A 17652-nucleotide genomic window follows, 5' to 3' on the forward strand; every position below is an offset into this window, starting at 1 on the left:
TGCGTGAATCTACCAGTAATACCTATGTCTATGTAGGTTTAGGTGCAATTATTTTAGCAGCATTTATCATGTTTAAGAAACTTCCTAAAAAAGTAAGTAAAGAGCAGCGATCAGGCTTGAATCGAGCTCTGCTCTCAGGACAAAGTCCGAATGAAGCAGTCATGAAGGGATCACTCAGGAAGGGGTCAATTAGCCCTCTTGTTAAACCTGTAGTTAAAGAGAAGAAATGTACTATTCCTTTAATGGAATGATCTCATCAGGTGGTCAGACTTCGTCTTGAGAGCATAGCTCGAGTCCGAGGTGCTTGTCTTCACCACAAGAGTTTAACTCTATTCGGACTTCGTCCTGAGAGCATAGCTCGATTCTTAACTCTAAAGAAACCTCTGTTCCTCTGAAATTAACTAGCTTACCATTCTCATCAGTGATTTCGAATTTTATGTGATTAGTACACTTATTTATCGTTTTCTTACAATTCGGTTCGTATCGCTGCATTTTTATTTGGTCACCATCTTCTACAGGTATGATGCAGAAAATATTAGATGGTTTATTGTTGTAGAGGGTCTTAGCTTTGTCAACCAAATTAGCTTGCAGGAATAGATATTTCCTGTAAAAGTTGAGTGGTCTTATGGAGTAGTATTTTCCTTTCTTGGTGAATTCAGTTTGTTTAAAGCCGAACCATTCATTTACCACAAAGGCAATGTGTGTGGAGAATGTTTTGCCAGCTGGTGTATCATTTACAATAGCATAAAATCTGTTATTAAAGTAAAAGTATTTGTCCTCTGTAAGTTCAAGGGTTATGTAATTATTGTTATCACAGTAAATTTTCACATAGTTTATTCCATTTTCTTTTATGTATGTTTGCCATTCCTCACAAAACTCACTTAAACTAAAATGTCGAGAGTATGGCAATGTAGATTGTCTGTTTTTTATTATTGTTCTAATAGAGGGGTTAACTAAAAAATTCTTACAAAATTCATCTGGCGTCGCATCGGGTGTATGGTTAATGACTTCAAGGCACTGTTCTATTATGGTTGCATTCAGTTTTTTATTAAGTTTAAACTCTTCGTAAAGAAACATGAATACTTGGGCACTCGCTGGCAGGTTATCGCTTGACCACCATGAATTGTAAAAGGTTATCGATTTCAAAGTAATGGATTTTATGTCTAATTGGTCTGTTAAGTAGTACTCAAATTTGGCTTCATTACATTCTTGTTCACTGATTATGAAGTCCATTTCTATTTAATTCAAGAGATTTATTGAATTTAATAAATTTTAATCTAATAAAATAGAAATGATTGATAAGAATCAGAAAATACTTTGCACTACATGTGACAAGTACATATCATACAATAATATGGCCATTCACAGGAGAACTAAAGGTCATCTGACCAAATTAAATCCAGATTATGTCCCTATTGCTCAACCCCGAGCCCCATCACTGATCACTCGAGCTCTGCTCTCAGGACAAAGTCCGACTAAAAGTATGGATAAGAAACTTGCATTTGAGGAAAATGAGCTAGATGGCATAAAGAAAGTGAGTGGAATAGAAATAGTAAAACAATTTGGCAAGCCTGTAGTCACCATTAGTTTGAAGATTGACAGAGAAGCTAAACAAGTGTATGAATACAGAGATAAATTAGAGGAGGTATTATTTCAACTCAATGATTACCATCACAAAATAAGCATATCAGTATTTGCTCAGTTTGATCGTCAAGGTGAAAGTGTAACCCGGACTACGTCCAGAGAGCATAGCTCGACTAGGACAAAGTCCCGAGAACAAAGTTCGACACACCCCATACAGTCTCCAATGGAAAGCATAATTTCAAGGAACCAGGCAATTTATGCCATAACCAACCAGTTAAACTACATTAAGACACAGATTGAGGAAAGGTACTTTCAAGGGTCTGGACTTACACTGAACAAAATAGAGTCTTGTAACATGACCATCTGTTCTTACAAGAGGTGTAAAGGTGGTCATTACACTAAATTACCATTTAAAACAAAAGCTGTAATCAATGTGGAGTCGAATGACAATAAATGTTTTCTCTGGTCTTTATTGGCCGCTAAATATCTAAAAGAAAATCCTGAGACGGACTTCGTCCTGAGAGCAGAGCTCGAGAGTACATTCAATATCACTACTGATATGCTAGAAATGACTTCGTCACGAGAACGGAGTTCGAAAACTACTGATATCAAAATCGAGCTCTGCTCTCAGTACGGAGTACAAATAGACTCATTTCCTGTATGTATTCAAAAGGATATCCCTAAGATAGAGAGTGATAATAATCTCAAAATTAATGTGTTCAAGTTAGAGAACGAATGGGCTAAAAGCATTTATGCCGCAAAACTAGAACCTCTCTACCTGTCCAAGAATTATGACGATGATGATGTCATTGATCTGCTCTATTTCAAGGACCATTTCATGTACATAAGAGACATCAATCTTTTCTTCAGGTCACTCGCTAATAGAGTGTATCTTTGCAGGAGATGCATGAATTACTTTTACAGGAAGTCTACACTAGACAATCATAAAAAGAAATGTGGAGAACACGATTACTGTAAGATTGGTCTGCCTCCACCTAACAGTAAATGGTCACAGCTTAAATTTGAAAAACACTCATTTAAAAATAGAGTTCCCTTTGTAATCTATGCTGATTTCGAAGCGATAAGCACAACAGTCAATGATAACTCGAGCTCTGCTCTCAGGACAAAGTCCGACACAACTCGGAGCAGAGCTCGAGCCGGACTTCGTCCTCAGACAGATACCACTGTTACCACTAAAAAACTATTCAAACAACATGCATCAGCTGTTGGTGTTTATGTTCACTCAGACTACTGTGGCCGATATTTCCGGCCAGTGGCCAATTAGCAGGCATACAGGCACCTGCAAGCACATAGAATTAAGGATAAGCAAGGAATAATGTTATAGTAGAGTGATAAACTCAAGGAATGGCTTTTAATGACGGAATGACGGAATATGTTTACAATTTACAGAACACGAATATGTACATACCTGCAAGCACATAGAATTAAGGATAAGCAAGGAATAATGTTATAGTAGTGTGATAAACTCAAGGAATGGCACTGGGCCACATCAAACATTCACTTAAATAGGTATAAGTATATATATATTATGTAATGATTAAAGGTATTAAAGAGCATTAAAACTAGTGTATTGAAAAAGGCAAGACCAGCTTGTGCTGCCATCTGCAATGGGCAGCACAACTATTAAAGACATTAACCCATTCTCCCACATACACCCCCCACTTATAGAAATTTCTCCCGAAATTTAGTTTAATAAAGGTTCCGAAATTTAGTTTAATAAAGGTTGGCGTGAGTCAGGTCAGTGAATAAGATTGCAGGTAGTGCAACAATATGATAATATGGCAATAATGACGAGTGAGTGACGAGGTGATTAATGATGATGGCGACTATGATAAGTGATATATATATTAATGGAAAAGAGAACACACTTTTACTTAGCATTAACCGCAGAAATGCTCGTGGGCCTCAAACAAATTACTGTTTGGCCATTTACCTTCTCATGTGTCCGCTTCTTGTATACGCCTTGGTAGCCAAGTTTCTTCATCTTTGGGGCGAAGAAGTCATAAACAAAATTTGACTCACATTATATATATATATATACGTATACGCTCAACCAATGTACAATACAAAATCACACAAATGTATTGCCAGTAAGCACTGTAGCATTCAACAATATAGTATTACACTGGAGACATAATCCGGATAGCAGCCTCCAAAGCAGAGGGATGACTCTGGAACCTGCTATCCCCAAGAAGCTCAGTGATCAATAACACCTTCTGGCGCCATTCCGGAACAGGACCAACATGCTGTGAAAAAACATACTGTCCATCCGGACGCAGCCAGTCCGGTGGCCGACGTCGTCGACTTGACCGACGAAGAGTCTCCGATTTCGCACTCTCTGAATCTGAGTTCGACAGTGCGTCAGAATCCAGAGATGGCCCATCGGAAACCAAAGTTGACGGAATCGTCGCTGTGTCAGGAACATCCTTCAAACTAGCGGATTCTCCCTTAGTTGCCCCCTCCAACTTTTTCAAAGACCTTCTTGGCCTAGGAATAGGACGGGCCAACTGAGAGTCACCGCTAGGCCGACATAAAGGATGGTCGGACTGGCACGAAATCGGGAGCAGCATATTTCGGTGTAGACATTTGCGGGAACCGGACTCGGCCTCTACCACAAACACCGGAATATCTGGTTTTGACTGACAGGACACAGTATAAAACTCATCTTCCCACTTGTTGGCAAGCTTGTGTTTGCCACGGTCCCCAACACGGCGAACCAACACCTTGTCGCCGATATTAAGTGTAGCACCACGTACCCTAAGATCATAATGCTCCTTCTGCTTGATTCTGGAAGCTTCCAATTGCTTCTGAGCAAGGTCATATGCAATGGCTAGACGTGAACGTAAATCGTCAACAAAGGCGACCTTTGAACGTGGCTGAGCAGACGGGAGCAAAGTACCAAAATGAACATCAATGGGAAGACGAGGTTCCCTGCCAAACAGGAGAAAGTAAGGTGAAAACCCTGAAGAATCATGACAAGAAGAGTTGTACGCATGAACAAGACTAGGAACAAAGCGTTTCCAATCCTTCTTCTTATCCGTGGGGAGTGTGCCAAGCATATTTAATAAAGTGCGGTTAAAACGTTCACAAACTCCATTCCCCATAGGGTGATAAGGTGTTGTGCGCGACTTGGAAATATTCATGAGCTTGCACAGCTCTGAAATGACCTTCCCAACAAAATTCTGACCCTGATCACTATGAAGACGCTCAGGGATACCATAATGGACGATATAATTGTCGAAGAGAACACGCGCTGTTGTAGCCGCGGTCTGACTTTTGGTAGGTATAGCCTGAGCATATTTAGAAAAATGGTCAGTGATGACTAGAATATTTTCATAACCATGAGACGGTTCCAGCGATAAAAAGTCCATGCACACCAACTGCATGGGCTGAGTAGTGCAAATGCTGACAAGTGGAGCACGCTCCTGAAGCTGCGGTTGCTTCTTCTTAATACATGGAAGGCAATTCCGAACCCACTTGTCAACTTGAACTGACATTCCGGGCCAAAAAAACCGACGTTTAATAAAATCGAGAGTCCTATCTCGTCCAAGATGGCCTAAGTGATTGTGGAACCCGTTGTGGAGATTGTGGAGACAGGATGGGACCAAGATCTGTTGAAAGCATTGACCATTGAACGTTAACCTTTTACAGAGTAAACCGTCCAGTAAAATCAAGCTGTCCCAATATGAGCATAATTTTAAAAGTTCCTTGTCCTTGTCCTTCAATAAATCCCTACTCGGACGCTGCTGGAATTTGACCCAATGATAAAGCTGAGAAATAACAGGATCAGCTTGCTGTCCTGCCCTGATATCAACCTTAGGCCAAGGGGAATCAACAAGCAAAACCTCGGCCGATGACAAATCATTCGACACAGACATACATAATGATTCAACCAAACCATGTCCACCCTGTGCCGCCTGGCAAATCGCCTGAACACTCTCAATTCCAACTGTGGACCAAGGGAACCGTGACAAGGCATCTGCTTCCACATTAGAAGCACCTGGCACATAAGATATGTCAAAATGAAAGGCAGAGAGGTCAGCCAACCAACGATGCCCTGTGGCATCTAGTTTAGCAGACGTAAGAACATAGGTTAAAGGGTTATTGTCAGTCTTGACATGAAAATAGTTGCCATACAAGTAATCAAAGAACTTCTCCGTCACAGCCCACTTCAATGCGAGAAATTCTAACTTGTGAGCTGGATAATTACGCTCCGCTTTGTTTAAACTCCGACTATCATAAGCAACAACCCGACGTTGGTTATTCTGATTTTGATAAAAAATAGCTCCGAGACTGAAGTGCTGGCATCAATGTGGAGTTCAAATGGAAGCGAAAAATCAGCAAAGCATAAGACATGAGGACTGGACAACTCCTTTACTAGTGAGACAAAAGCAGACTCTTGCTTTTCTCCCCATGTCCAGGAAGAAGTGTTGGCAACTTTTGGTCTGCCCTTCTTGGGCGTAGTAGCCGGTAACAACTCATTTAAAGGACGGGCTAACGTCGAAAAGTTTCTTACAAACTTTCGGTATTAGCCTGCAAACCCTAAAAATTTACGAACATCTTCAGCATTCTGAGGGGTGGGCCATGATCGAATGATTTTGACTTTATCAGGATCAGCCTCAACGCCCTTCGCTGAAACCAAGTGACCTAGATACTTTAATTTCTCCTTCAAGAATATACATTTACTGGGTTTTAACTTCAAACCACAGTCTCGCAGCCTCTGAAACACATTTTCCAACCTTTGAAGGTGTTCCTCCACCGTTGCCGAGAAAATAATGATATCATCTAGATACACAAGACACTCTTTTAAGTGCAAATCCTGTAAACAGCGCTCCATTAACCTTTGAAAAGTACTGGGAGCATTTGTGAGGCCAAAAGGCATTAAATTCCACTCATAGAAACCAAGATTCCCAGCAGTAAAAGCTGTGCGACATTTATGTTCCTCCTCCAACTCAACCTGCCAATATCCTGACCGTAAGTCTAACGACGAGAAGTATTTGGCCCCAGCAAGGCTGTCAAGAGTTTCATCTATCCGAGGCATGGCATAAGAATCTCGGATAGTCCTTTTATTTAGCTGACGCATGTCACAGCATAAACGCAAACTTCCATCCTTTTTCCGAACCAGAACCATGTTGGAGGCCCAAGGGCTTTTCGAATGACGGATAACCCCAGCCTGCAACATTTCCTCTAAGTGTTGTCTAACTTCTTCAAACATGGCGGGAGGAATCCGCCGATGACGCTGTTTGAGGGGAATGGGATCGTTTAACTCAATCCGGTGTTTGACTAGACTAGTTTTGCCAATTTCCAGATTGGATAGAGAAAATATGTCGTCATAACGACCAAACAGACCTTCAAGCTTGGAGACGTCACCGCTCCCCAAATGAGACAAGTCAATTTCCTCGAGCACTTTCCTTCTATGAGCAGAGTCGCAAGCTGAACCGGGACCCAAACGATCCGACATAAGATTCATGGAATATAGGGTGGAAGATTCAGGAGTCATAGTACAATCAGACAACAGATCCTCTTTGTGGCAAACTGTATTGCCCTGAGACAGCCTACAAATCACAGAACGACTAGGGAGAGTAACATATTTCCTCCCAGGGTTATATACACAAACTGCAACCCTCTCCTTCCGTTGCCCATGCATTTTGACCAGACTTGGAACAACTATAACATCGCCGGGCAATGAAATACCAGGAATACCTTCGGCAATAGCCGATGTAATTTTGCCAGTTGAAGCACCATGACAAATACCATGTACAGTTACCCTCGAATCTGGACCAATAACAATCGGCTTTGTTGTCTGAACTTGGCCTATAATTGGTTCAGCCTGTGACACCAAAGTTGAGAAAGCTAGTTTCCATTGCTTTGGCACAGTACCTACAGGTTGAAAGCGGGATAAAAGATTGGTTCCCACTAAGACAGGCACCCTGAGATTATACTTGGTATTGGGAACCACAAGTATAGGAACCAAGAGCTCATCATCCGAGAATGGACAGGTTACGGACGCTTCAACATAACCCAAGTACGGCAATGGGCTACCATTGGCGCTTGAAATGTACAGAAGATCAGAAATAGGAAGAATAGGCAAAAGTGAAACGAAGTGCTGTTGGTAACAATGCTCAGAGATGGTACTTACCATCGAGCCAGTATCCAATAGACATGACAAAATCTCGCCCTCCAATTTGATGAACGACTCGTTCGACTTGCCAATTAACCCCTTAGGCAAAGAAGAGGGTGCTAAACACTTGGAGCTCACAACAGGTCGGACCTTAGGAGGTTCTGGAGGTGGGGACCTCCTCCGATTACGATTAGGATCAGAACGAGCATGACAGCGACTAAGGTTCTCCTTGGGACTAATAGGCTCGCTTCTCAGTGTCTGTCCCCCGACACTGGAGCATTGTCTTTTAAATCCTTCCCATTCGACTTAGGGCACCTTCGACTGAAATGACCCTTCTCGCCACAGTTGAAACAAACAACATTTTGCTGTCGTTTCTGTTTATGTGCCTCAATGGCAGTCAACTTGCCCTGCAATCGCTGAACTTGGTCAGTGAGAGACTTGACGACATCAGACTCAGGACCAGAACCGACAGTGACTTGACTAACATGTACTTGAGACGAACTATTAGCTGACAAAGACGCTGGTATAGCTGGAGCAGCGAACTCCTGCTCCAAGACCCGAGCCTGCAACAACAAGGAGTGATATGGCATAAAAGAATCATAAAGATGGCGGAGACCAAGCCGAACCCTCTCATCCCTCAATCCAGACCAGAATTTACTACGCAGCATCTCTGGGCTGGAGATAGGGACGGCATCTCCTAGCAGATTCAATATATCCTCAAGACGACAACCCCAAGAGGCGACTGATTCGCCAACCCCTTGGGCTGCAACATAAAATTTCTCCAACAGCTTCTCCGCTGGCAGGACATTACCAAACATGATATCAAATTTATGGAGGATTTCCTCGACAGTGACATCTTCACCCATGTGCAAGAGAACATCCGATGCAGGATACTTCAACGATTGACGAATGGCCTGCAGCACAACGCGTTGCTGCTCAGCCTTTTGCAAGCATTTCACCTCATATCGCCACTGATTGAAAGACACAGAATTCTTAACATCCTTTGAGCCGGAGAATGTAGCAATACGTGGCTTACCATATGTAGAAACTTGAATCGGCTGAGAATTGTACCAAGGCTGAGATAAAGGCAAGCCTGGGGAATTGACTGGTTGTGCCTGGTAACCCGACCAAGGTTGCGACATGGGCAGAGTTGAAGTCTGCCCTGAAGACACAGGAAAGACAGGAGCTGACCACTGCTGAGGAAGATAAGAAGTTCTCCTATGCGAAGAAATGCCAGGTTGTGACAAAGACCGTGGCTGTGAGGCAGGATGCCCTGGATGTACCATCGAGTATGCTATGTCAGGCAGAGAAGACACAGGTTGTGACGCAAATGCATGCTCCTCGTAGCAAGAAACGACAGGCTGTGAGGACGCTGGTTGTGACAAAGACCGTGGTGAAGAATACTGGTTGTGACTAGTAGTCAAGGGAGGTTGAGATAGAACATTTTGATGACCAACAGGCTGCGACCAAGACAAAGGATTACGAAGGATATGTTGTGACGAAGAAGAATGATGAAGCGTTGATGGAACAGGTTGTGAACCTACTCTGTCCTGAGGCAATAGCGATGTTGGATAGGGCTTAATGAAAAGTTTACGATGGGGGAGACCATGTGAAGGACGACCCGAGCCCACTGGACCATGAGATTCCGAGGGGCCATCAGCAAATGAAACCCTTTTCCTTGACCCACCGGAACCATCACGGTCAAACACCCCACAACCTTCCATGGAATCGCTCCTTGGTGTACTATAAATGGAACCTTCTTCGGCATCTTCTAACGTAAGGTCTTGTAGTAATGACGGAGTGTCTTCTTGCATTAATGTAGTCATAATTTTGTTTTTTATAGCTGGGGATAACAAACGAAGGTCCCTAAGTACCCTCAGGGCCCTCCTTCCATCTCCCCCTTCCGATTTGATTGATGGTGATTCCATTCTGATTATGTATGAAATTTATTTGGGATGGTTGAATTTTTTTTTTTTTTTTTTTTTAATTTACTTTGACCTGTAATAAAAAGGGAATTTGAAATAGACTATGATGATTTTGGATTTTTTTTTTTTTTTTTTTATGAAGCCTGAAAGAAATTGATGGTGATGCAGCAAAATGACGGTAAACGATGGTGGAGGGATGAAGTGAATGATGAATGTCATGAAATGAGTGCAGGGTTAAATAACTGCAAATTATAGACGTTCGTTGTGTCACAAGAAACTTTTTGAAAGCAAAGTAATCGACCAAGTTATTTATAAACAATTCTACCCCAAGCGCTATAAAATTAACCAGGTGACTTTATGACACCAAAATAATCTAAACCCATGCAAAATCATCTAAAAAACCGAAGCTCTATGAAACTTAACTTAAAATGCATTCACAACAAAAATGTACAACTTAATGAACATGCCGGCCATAAGGTACATGCAACATAATGAGAATAACTAAATCAAATGTCAGTGATCACATAAAACTGAATTTCACAGTGTCAGTCAACCAAAAAGAATGTTCCAACGCGGTCACAGTTCAACGTAAGAAATAAAGGAAACGAAAATGTCAATCCCTCTGAGTAGTCAACACAGCTCAGTGTTAAGCGAACCAAACAAAAAAACGAATGTGCACATGACTTGGAGGTAGAACACCCCCCGTATGCGTCGCGATTTTCAGCTATTCGAATACTAGTATCTACACGATCCAGGTCGTCACTTCAAATCATCATGCATTATCGATATCGTAGGGTAGACTCCCCGGGTTGGTTTCAATCATTGTTGTCAATGGACGGCTGAGACCCCAAATGTGGCCGATATTTCCGGCCAGTGGCCAATTAGCAGGCATACAGGCACCTGCAAGCACATAGAATTAAGGATAAGCAAGGAATAATGTTATAGTAGAGTGATAAACTCAAGGAATGGCTTTTAATGACGGAATGACGGAATATATTTACAATTTACAGAACACGAATATGTACATACCTGCAAGCACATAGAATTAAGGATAAGCAAGGAATAATGTTATAGTAGAGTGATAAACTCAAGGAATGGCACTGGGCCACACCAAACATTCACTAAAATAGGTATAAGTATATATATATTATGTAATGATTAAAGGTATTAAAGAGCATTAAAACTAGTGTATTGAAAAAGGCAAGACCAGCTTGTGCTGCCATCTGCAATGGGCAGCACAACTATTAAAGACATTAACCCATGCTCCCACACTACCCACAACTTTACAGTACCAGTATGTGTCTCACAGGGGTGCTGATGTTGTAGATGTGTTCTGTAACTGGTTAATCAGGCTGGAAGAACAATTCTCTAATTTATTGAACTGTAACTTTCCTCTAACAATGACAGATGAAGATTTGGTGAGTTACTCACAAGAAACACAATGTTATTACTGTAATCAACCTTTAGGATATGACAAGGTCAAGGATCACGATCACTACAGTGGGAGATATCGAGGTGCTGCTCACAGCTCATGCAATTTGAATGAAAATAAAGCCATGTTCGTTCCAGTATTTTTTCACAATCTTAGTAATTATGATTCACACCTGTTTATCAAAGACTTAATGACTAAACTACCGAAGTACAAGAAACTGAAATTACTTGCCAAACAGCAGAGGAATACATCTCATTTCAGTTCGGTTGTTTCAGGTTTTTGGACTCGTACAGATTCATGCAGTCCAGTTTAGACAACATAACCAAATCAATGCTGGATGATGACTTTAAAATTACGAGACAGAAGTTCCCAAATACCATTGATTTTAAACTATTGAGGAAGAAGGGTTCAGTACCTTACTCTTTTTACACATCACATGAAAGCTACAATGTCACTTACCTAGAAAAGTCTTTGTTTTTTGAGGAATTGAAAAATGAAATAGCACCTGATTCTGCCTATGATGAGGCTAAGGTAATATGGGATCATTTCAAGATCAGGAATCACGGTGAGTTCATTGACCTCTACCTCAAAACTGATGTGATCCTTTTAGCTGATTTATTTGAGAAATTCAGGGATGTCAATTTGAACTACTTTCAGATAGATCCATGTCACTGTTACTCGGCACCAGGCCTAACCTGGCAAGCTGGTTTGAAGTACACAGGAATAAACCTAGAACTACTGACTGATACCAACATCTTACTTACTTTTGAGAAAGCAATACGAGGTGGAATTTCGGGTGTTATGGGAACAAGACATGTCAAGGCAGATGAACACCACAAACTACTCTACGTAGACGCAAATAATCTTTACGGCTGGTCCATGATGGAACCTCAACCCTATGGTAGTTTTGAAATGATAGATATTGATCCACTCGAGATATGCTCTCAGGACAAAGTCCGACTAGGACAAAGTCCCGAGAGCATAGCTCGACTTAACATGAATGTTATTAGTAAAGAGCAGATTATGGCAATTCCAAGTGACAGTGAAGTAGGCTACTTCTTAGAGGTGGATTTGGAGTATCCAGGAAATATTAAATTTAAGTCAAGGAACTTTCCATTCTGTCCCGAATCTTTCTTTATTGAAGATGATGAATTAAGTGTCAGTCCATGATACCACCATGCAGGATCATGCAAATGGTGGCAAGGTGGGGGGTCAACAGATCTAGTTGTAATTTCTACCACAGACCTGTCCTAGGGTACTATGAAGGCTGGTGGATTGGTTTCGAAAATAACCCCACAGTTTTGGGGTACGGCTGTTAACCATTTCCTACTCATTTTCCTTTTAAAAAAACATGCATTATCCCTCAAAATAGGCTAAGTCTTTTGTCAATTTTCGTGCATCAAACAGAATTATCACTAAACACCGCCTATTGAAATTGAAAGTACATGATCTGAGCTACCTTTTCATGCCTTTTGTTTTGCCCCAGGTACATTTTAATGACAGGTACAGTACGTACCAAAAACAATGCAATCTCAAATTTCAGTAAAAAGGCAATTTTAACTCTCCTTTAGCTCCAACACTGCAGTTTTTTAGGTGATGCCACTTCCAGGTAAGGGAGTCAGAATGCTGTTTTTTAATTTGCAAAAGAAAAAAATCCGGCCGCCCTTACGGTTTTCCGGTGAGGGGGTCGAGTCGCGCCCTTCTCACTGGTGCCCATTTTTTGCCCATTCCCTCAGAAAACTGACGAAATACACATGCTTTCCAAATAAAATTACATTTTTAGATGTTAGTGAACCCCCCTCTCCCTTGCCCCTCCCACACACTCCCTCAAACAACCTATTACCCCTGTGGAGGCTTAGCGGTCTTGGCGGAAACGATCACCAGCAACGACAACAACAACAACAGTTACAGTTACAATGCATTGTGTACATGCACGTGTACATTGTGTGATAGTCAATTGAAAATGGAACCTGAAAAATCACAGTTGAAATGTGGATTTGCTGTCATATCCAAGGATATCGAGTGTGGTACTTACGCTTCATACCCCAATGACAAGAGTGTGATCCCCTTGAAACAATGTAAGAAGGACGTGCACTCCCATTTGATGCGTTGGATGTCCTCCAGGAAAGCCAGTCAAGTCAAAAGTGAATGGGAGCTCATAGCACTTCGTGCTGGCGTGTTTGATATGAGTTCTCCAGTTCTGGACACCACAATATGCCCGAACCACCGATACAAGTTGAGTTTATCATGGAATCAGCAAAGGAGATGCCAGCACCCACTTCATCAACCCTCTAAAACAAGTCGGAAGCCCAGAAAAGATGGTGGTTCAGTTCATCGAGTGATGTCTCGGGAAATATACATCAAGTGGGGAGTTTTTGTCCCAGTTGGCTCAGGTAAGGGATCAGTCTCAAAATCACTGAAGTAGAAAAGAAGCAGTAGGCCTGTAATGATACCCACTCTGACTAAACCTAACTTTGGTGCAAAACCAACTGAGTGATAACGATTTACCACTTCACTTGTGTTCTTCCTAGAAAGTTGATTGGAGCCTTGGCTTGGTGATCAGGAAGTCCCAGTTATGATTCCCTGCCAGTGCCACTGGAGGTGATGCTTCACTGCCGTACAAAATCAGCATGGCCGGTCGCATTATCAAAACAAGTCTATCATCATCATCATGTCCTCACACTATTATATTGCACATCATATTATCATTACCCCCATAATCTGGTGCCTTTTCAGCTCTGTGTAAAGGATGTGAGGCTAAACATCGAGTATCTGTGGCAAATGTAGAACCAGAAGTAGAACCAGCACCCATGGATACAGAGGTGAGTTGAATGAAAAAAAAGGGGAGAAGATTCGGGGCAAGCCAAAGTGAATATTGGTTAATTCTGCCTGCAGCGACTGACTTGCATGTAAGAAGGTCACTGATGAGAGAGGAGGGACTAAGCTGAAAACCTTGATGCCGTTCTGGCTCCCATCTCCTTGGCAATGAGGGATTCTAAGCCAAACCTGATTCTCCATCAATATCTTTTTTCAGTCCGCTGTTGCCTCTTCCTCTGTTCAACCAGCCGACGCCTTAGAAAACCCAGCAGACGGGACAGAAGGGCAAATTTGATGGGTAGTGTTGTTGCAACAGTATCATAAGGACTGCTGGTCAAGCACTCTTGAGCTGGGAGAGAGAAATGATAAGAGGGTGGAGACAGATTTTCTGAAATGTTGGTCTTTGAGTCATGACTGGGCAGAATTAGCCCAGTGAAAGTTGTCAGCTACACATCAAGAATTCTTGATTTAGAATGAAAGGGTACAACTTTATTGGATGTACATTCATCAGGCTTGACCTGAGATTTTCCACGCCATTGATTGCAAATGCATTGTTCGCATTCTGCAATACATCTCTCTTTTTCTAAAAAAAATACATGGTGAATTTCCTAAAACTGTTACATAGTGTGTTTTTGTCTCCCTTGACTAACATAACCTGCAATATGAAGGACATCCAGATTTGATGTTCTAGTATATCTAGCGGATGGTTCATCAGGTAAAATGCGGGGCTTGGTTAAAAAATGATTTTATAGCGATATCTTGGGATAAATTTGAACTTTGGCTTTCAGTAAACAATTGTAAATGCCAAGATAGATTTTTAATGTCAGTATACTTAGTAGCGCTAATGTCAGTTTTGAACAACCAAGCCTGCTACTGGAAAGTGGGACTCTCTCCTGATACTATCCTGCACTTGGGCCTGACATGTAGTACCGTAAATGAGGTGTTACTAGTATTGGTCCCTCCCTAGTAGTGGTTAGTAGTGGTTTGGCTATTGTCTGCAAAATAGCCTTTTTTCTATGTATCATTATATTAGCTTGTAAATAAATCACCCATTTGTAAAAAAAAAAGTGTCCCTGCTTCTTAGGTGGCAGCACTGTCCTCTGCAGACAGGTACAAGTGTAGCATGTGGAAAGTTGTGATCTCTCCTAAGGGACTGGACAGTACCGTAACTCAGTTCATGAAAAACTTCTCCATTCCAGTACATGTATATGTACAATTTAGCCAATGCTAGAGCAACTCCAGGAGAACATTTCACCGCCAACCAAGGAGCTAAAAACTTCCAATAGCAGTACTCTGACGGTGCAGCCAACTGCAGGGTTGTCCTCATCAAACAGTAATTACAGTAGGAACTGCACCTTTGGTCAATTGGCTCCTTAGCAATGGAAGGTGTTACTAGTATGTGAAATGAGCACTTCTGCAAGGTTCTTAGGAACAGGATGATCCCTGCATGGGTTGATAAAGATGTATTAGTAGGTCATACCACATGCCCTTCAGGTGCCTTAGCCATGGGGGGGTCCAACCCTTACAACATGCTCTGGCAGCATGACACAGGCTAATGAATGGGTCAACATTAGCATCCTCACCAACAGGGGGGTTTCTTAAGGTTTTCGGACTGTAAGAAGGCCTACATGTAGCTTATTCAATTACGTTGCCATCAGGTAGGCCAAGGCCGAAATGTTATTTGAAATTCAAATCAGCATTTCAGGACCTATGGGGCCCAATTCTCCAAAGTGCTTTCATCAAGGGCAAATTTGTAGTGATGAGCTTGTTCTTTTTTTGGGGGAAAAATGCAAGTGGAGTTATTTACCGGTAGGCCTACTTAAATAAGTTAAAATAGGTTAGTAGGCCTAGGCATGGGGGGGGGGGTGATCATGGTGGTTGACAGTAACTACTAATCCTCATGGCCAGCACCAAGCATAAATTATGTGTTCATTATGCATTTATTTTATAATTCATCAAGTGTACACAAGGTGGCAGCACTAGCCAATGAGTGTCATTTTGGTGGAAAATAGCACTTTTTCCTTGGTTTATCCTGGGAAAACAGTAAAAGCGGCCGGAAATTTTATTTCTGATTTTGAAAGTAGGTATCATTACCTTTATCATGTGCAAGCCACAGCATTCAAAGACCTGCAGTGTTGGAGATATGAGCGTCGATAGAGAGCTCTTCCTAAGCACTGCCCCTAGGTATGCATAATTACTAGGCCTAGCACGACCAAAGTATGAAGTGTTACTCAATGACCTGTTGCAGAATGGAAGATCTCATCAAATACTTCCATCATACAAAGGGGGAAAATCCAGCTATTTTTTTTAGTCTCTGCAGGAGTGCCCAACATTGACCCAAAAATACACAAAAAAATAGGGGGAAAAAAGCTAAAACAAGCCCCCTAACTAGGCCTGCCCCTAACTCGGTTGCTAGTGATTTTTGAGAGTCATCAATTGCTGTGTAATGATGTCTTAGTGGAATGATCTTGCATACCTAATCTCGTTAAAAACGGTTGACCCCCACCTTGCCACCCTCTGCATGGTGGTATCATGGACTGACACTTAAGTCCTTACCAGAGAGAGTTACTGGGCGATGATAAAAGATCAAATGTAGAAAAACTAATACTAACACAAATGGATAAAACTAATTACATAGTGCATTACAGAATGCCACAATTTTACCTCAAGCACGGAATGGTACTTAAGAGGGTTCATTCGGTGATATGTTTTAAACAATCAAAGTGGTTAGCACCATACATTGATTTTAATACTAAAAGACGTATGGATTCTAAGACTGATTTTGAGAAAGACTATTTCAAGCTCATGAATAATGCTTTCTACGGAAAGACTTGTGAGAATGTAAGGAACAGGGTGGAAATAGAATTGGTAACGGACGGGGAGAGAGCCAGGAGTGTAATGGCCAATCCCAGGTTTTCATCGATATGCGTATTTGATGAACAGAATGCTGCTATTAGCATGAGGAAAACATCAATGAAATTCAACAAACCAATCTACATAGGAGCTTCAGTACTTGAATTGTCTAAATTATTAATGTATGAATTCTATTATGAAGTTCTTCAACCGTACTTTGGTGAGAAAAATATTGAACTACTGTATCTAGATACAGATTCCTTTGTACTTAACATTAATACTGATGACTTAACTCGAGCTATGCTCTCAAGACGAAGTCTGACTAAAGACTTAAAGGAGTTGAAACACTATTTTGACTTCAGTAATTATCCAAAAGATCATCCACTCTATGACACCAGTAAGAAGAAGGTGCCAGGTTATTTCAAGGATGAGTTAGGAGGAGTCGAGATGACTGAATTCATTGCCCTTAGAAGTAAGATGTATGCTTACAGGACAAAAGATTACGATTCTAAGAAATTAAAGGGTATTGCCAAGAATGTAGTAAAGAGAGATATCTCATTTGATGACTATGTTAATTGTCTTGAAAAGAGTATGTCATTTTACCACAAGATGAGACACTTAAGATCAGATAAACACCAAATCTATTTGGAAGAAGTTGACAAAAAAAGCCTCAGTCCTTTTGATGATAAGAGGTTCATACTTGAAGATGGAATAAGAACGTTACCATTTGGAATGTATTATGAAGGCTACATAGATTACAGCGATTCAAACTTCGCTTGAGTCGGACTTTGTCCTGAGAGCATAGCTCGAGTGCAAAATCTTTATTAAACTAATGAATATGGTGGCGCTGATGGTAGTGGCACTGGCGGAAATTCACCCCTAACACCGAAGTCATGGTG

General features: G+C 41.4%; 1 protein-coding gene across 1 annotated transcript; it reads left to right on the forward strand.

Moving 5' to 3' along the window:
* The first annotated feature begins 12901 nt into the window (after positions 1 to 12901).
* On the forward strand, positions 12902 to 14512 carry LOC135499738 (uncharacterized). Its single transcript, XM_064790678.1, has 3 exons — positions 12902 to 13476; positions 13820 to 13905; positions 14118 to 14512. The coding sequence occupies exons 1-3, from the start codon at positions 13047 to 13049 to the stop codon at positions 14193 to 14195; spliced, it is 594 nt and encodes a 197-aa protein (XP_064646748.1). The 5' UTR covers positions 12902 to 13046; the 3' UTR covers positions 14196 to 14512.
* The last annotated feature ends 3140 nt before the right edge of the window (positions 14513 to 17652 follow it).

This window comes from Lineus longissimus, chromosome 15, assembly GCF_910592395.1.
Source record: "Lineus longissimus chromosome 15, tnLinLong1.2, whole genome shotgun sequence".
Lineage (NCBI taxonomy): Eukaryota > Metazoa > Nemertea > Pilidiophora > Heteronemertea > Lineidae > Lineus > Lineus longissimus.

What these genes read in the sequence shown, in the direction of transcription:
- LOC135499738 (XM_064790678.1), top strand. Translation starts at nt 13,047, where the DNA reads ATGGAACCTGAAAAATCACAGTTGAAATGTGGATTTGCTGTCATATCC. An exon ending in TTTTGTCCCAGTTGGCTCAG is followed by an intron (nt 13,477 to 13,819) that starts GTAAGGGATCAG and finishes GTGCCTTTTCAG; the next exon opens with CTCTGTGTAAAGGATGTGAG. An exon ending in CAGCACCCATGGATACAGAG is followed by an intron (nt 13,906 to 14,117) that starts GTGAGTTGAATG and finishes ATCTTTTTTCAG; the next exon opens with TCCGCTGTTGCCTCTTCCTC.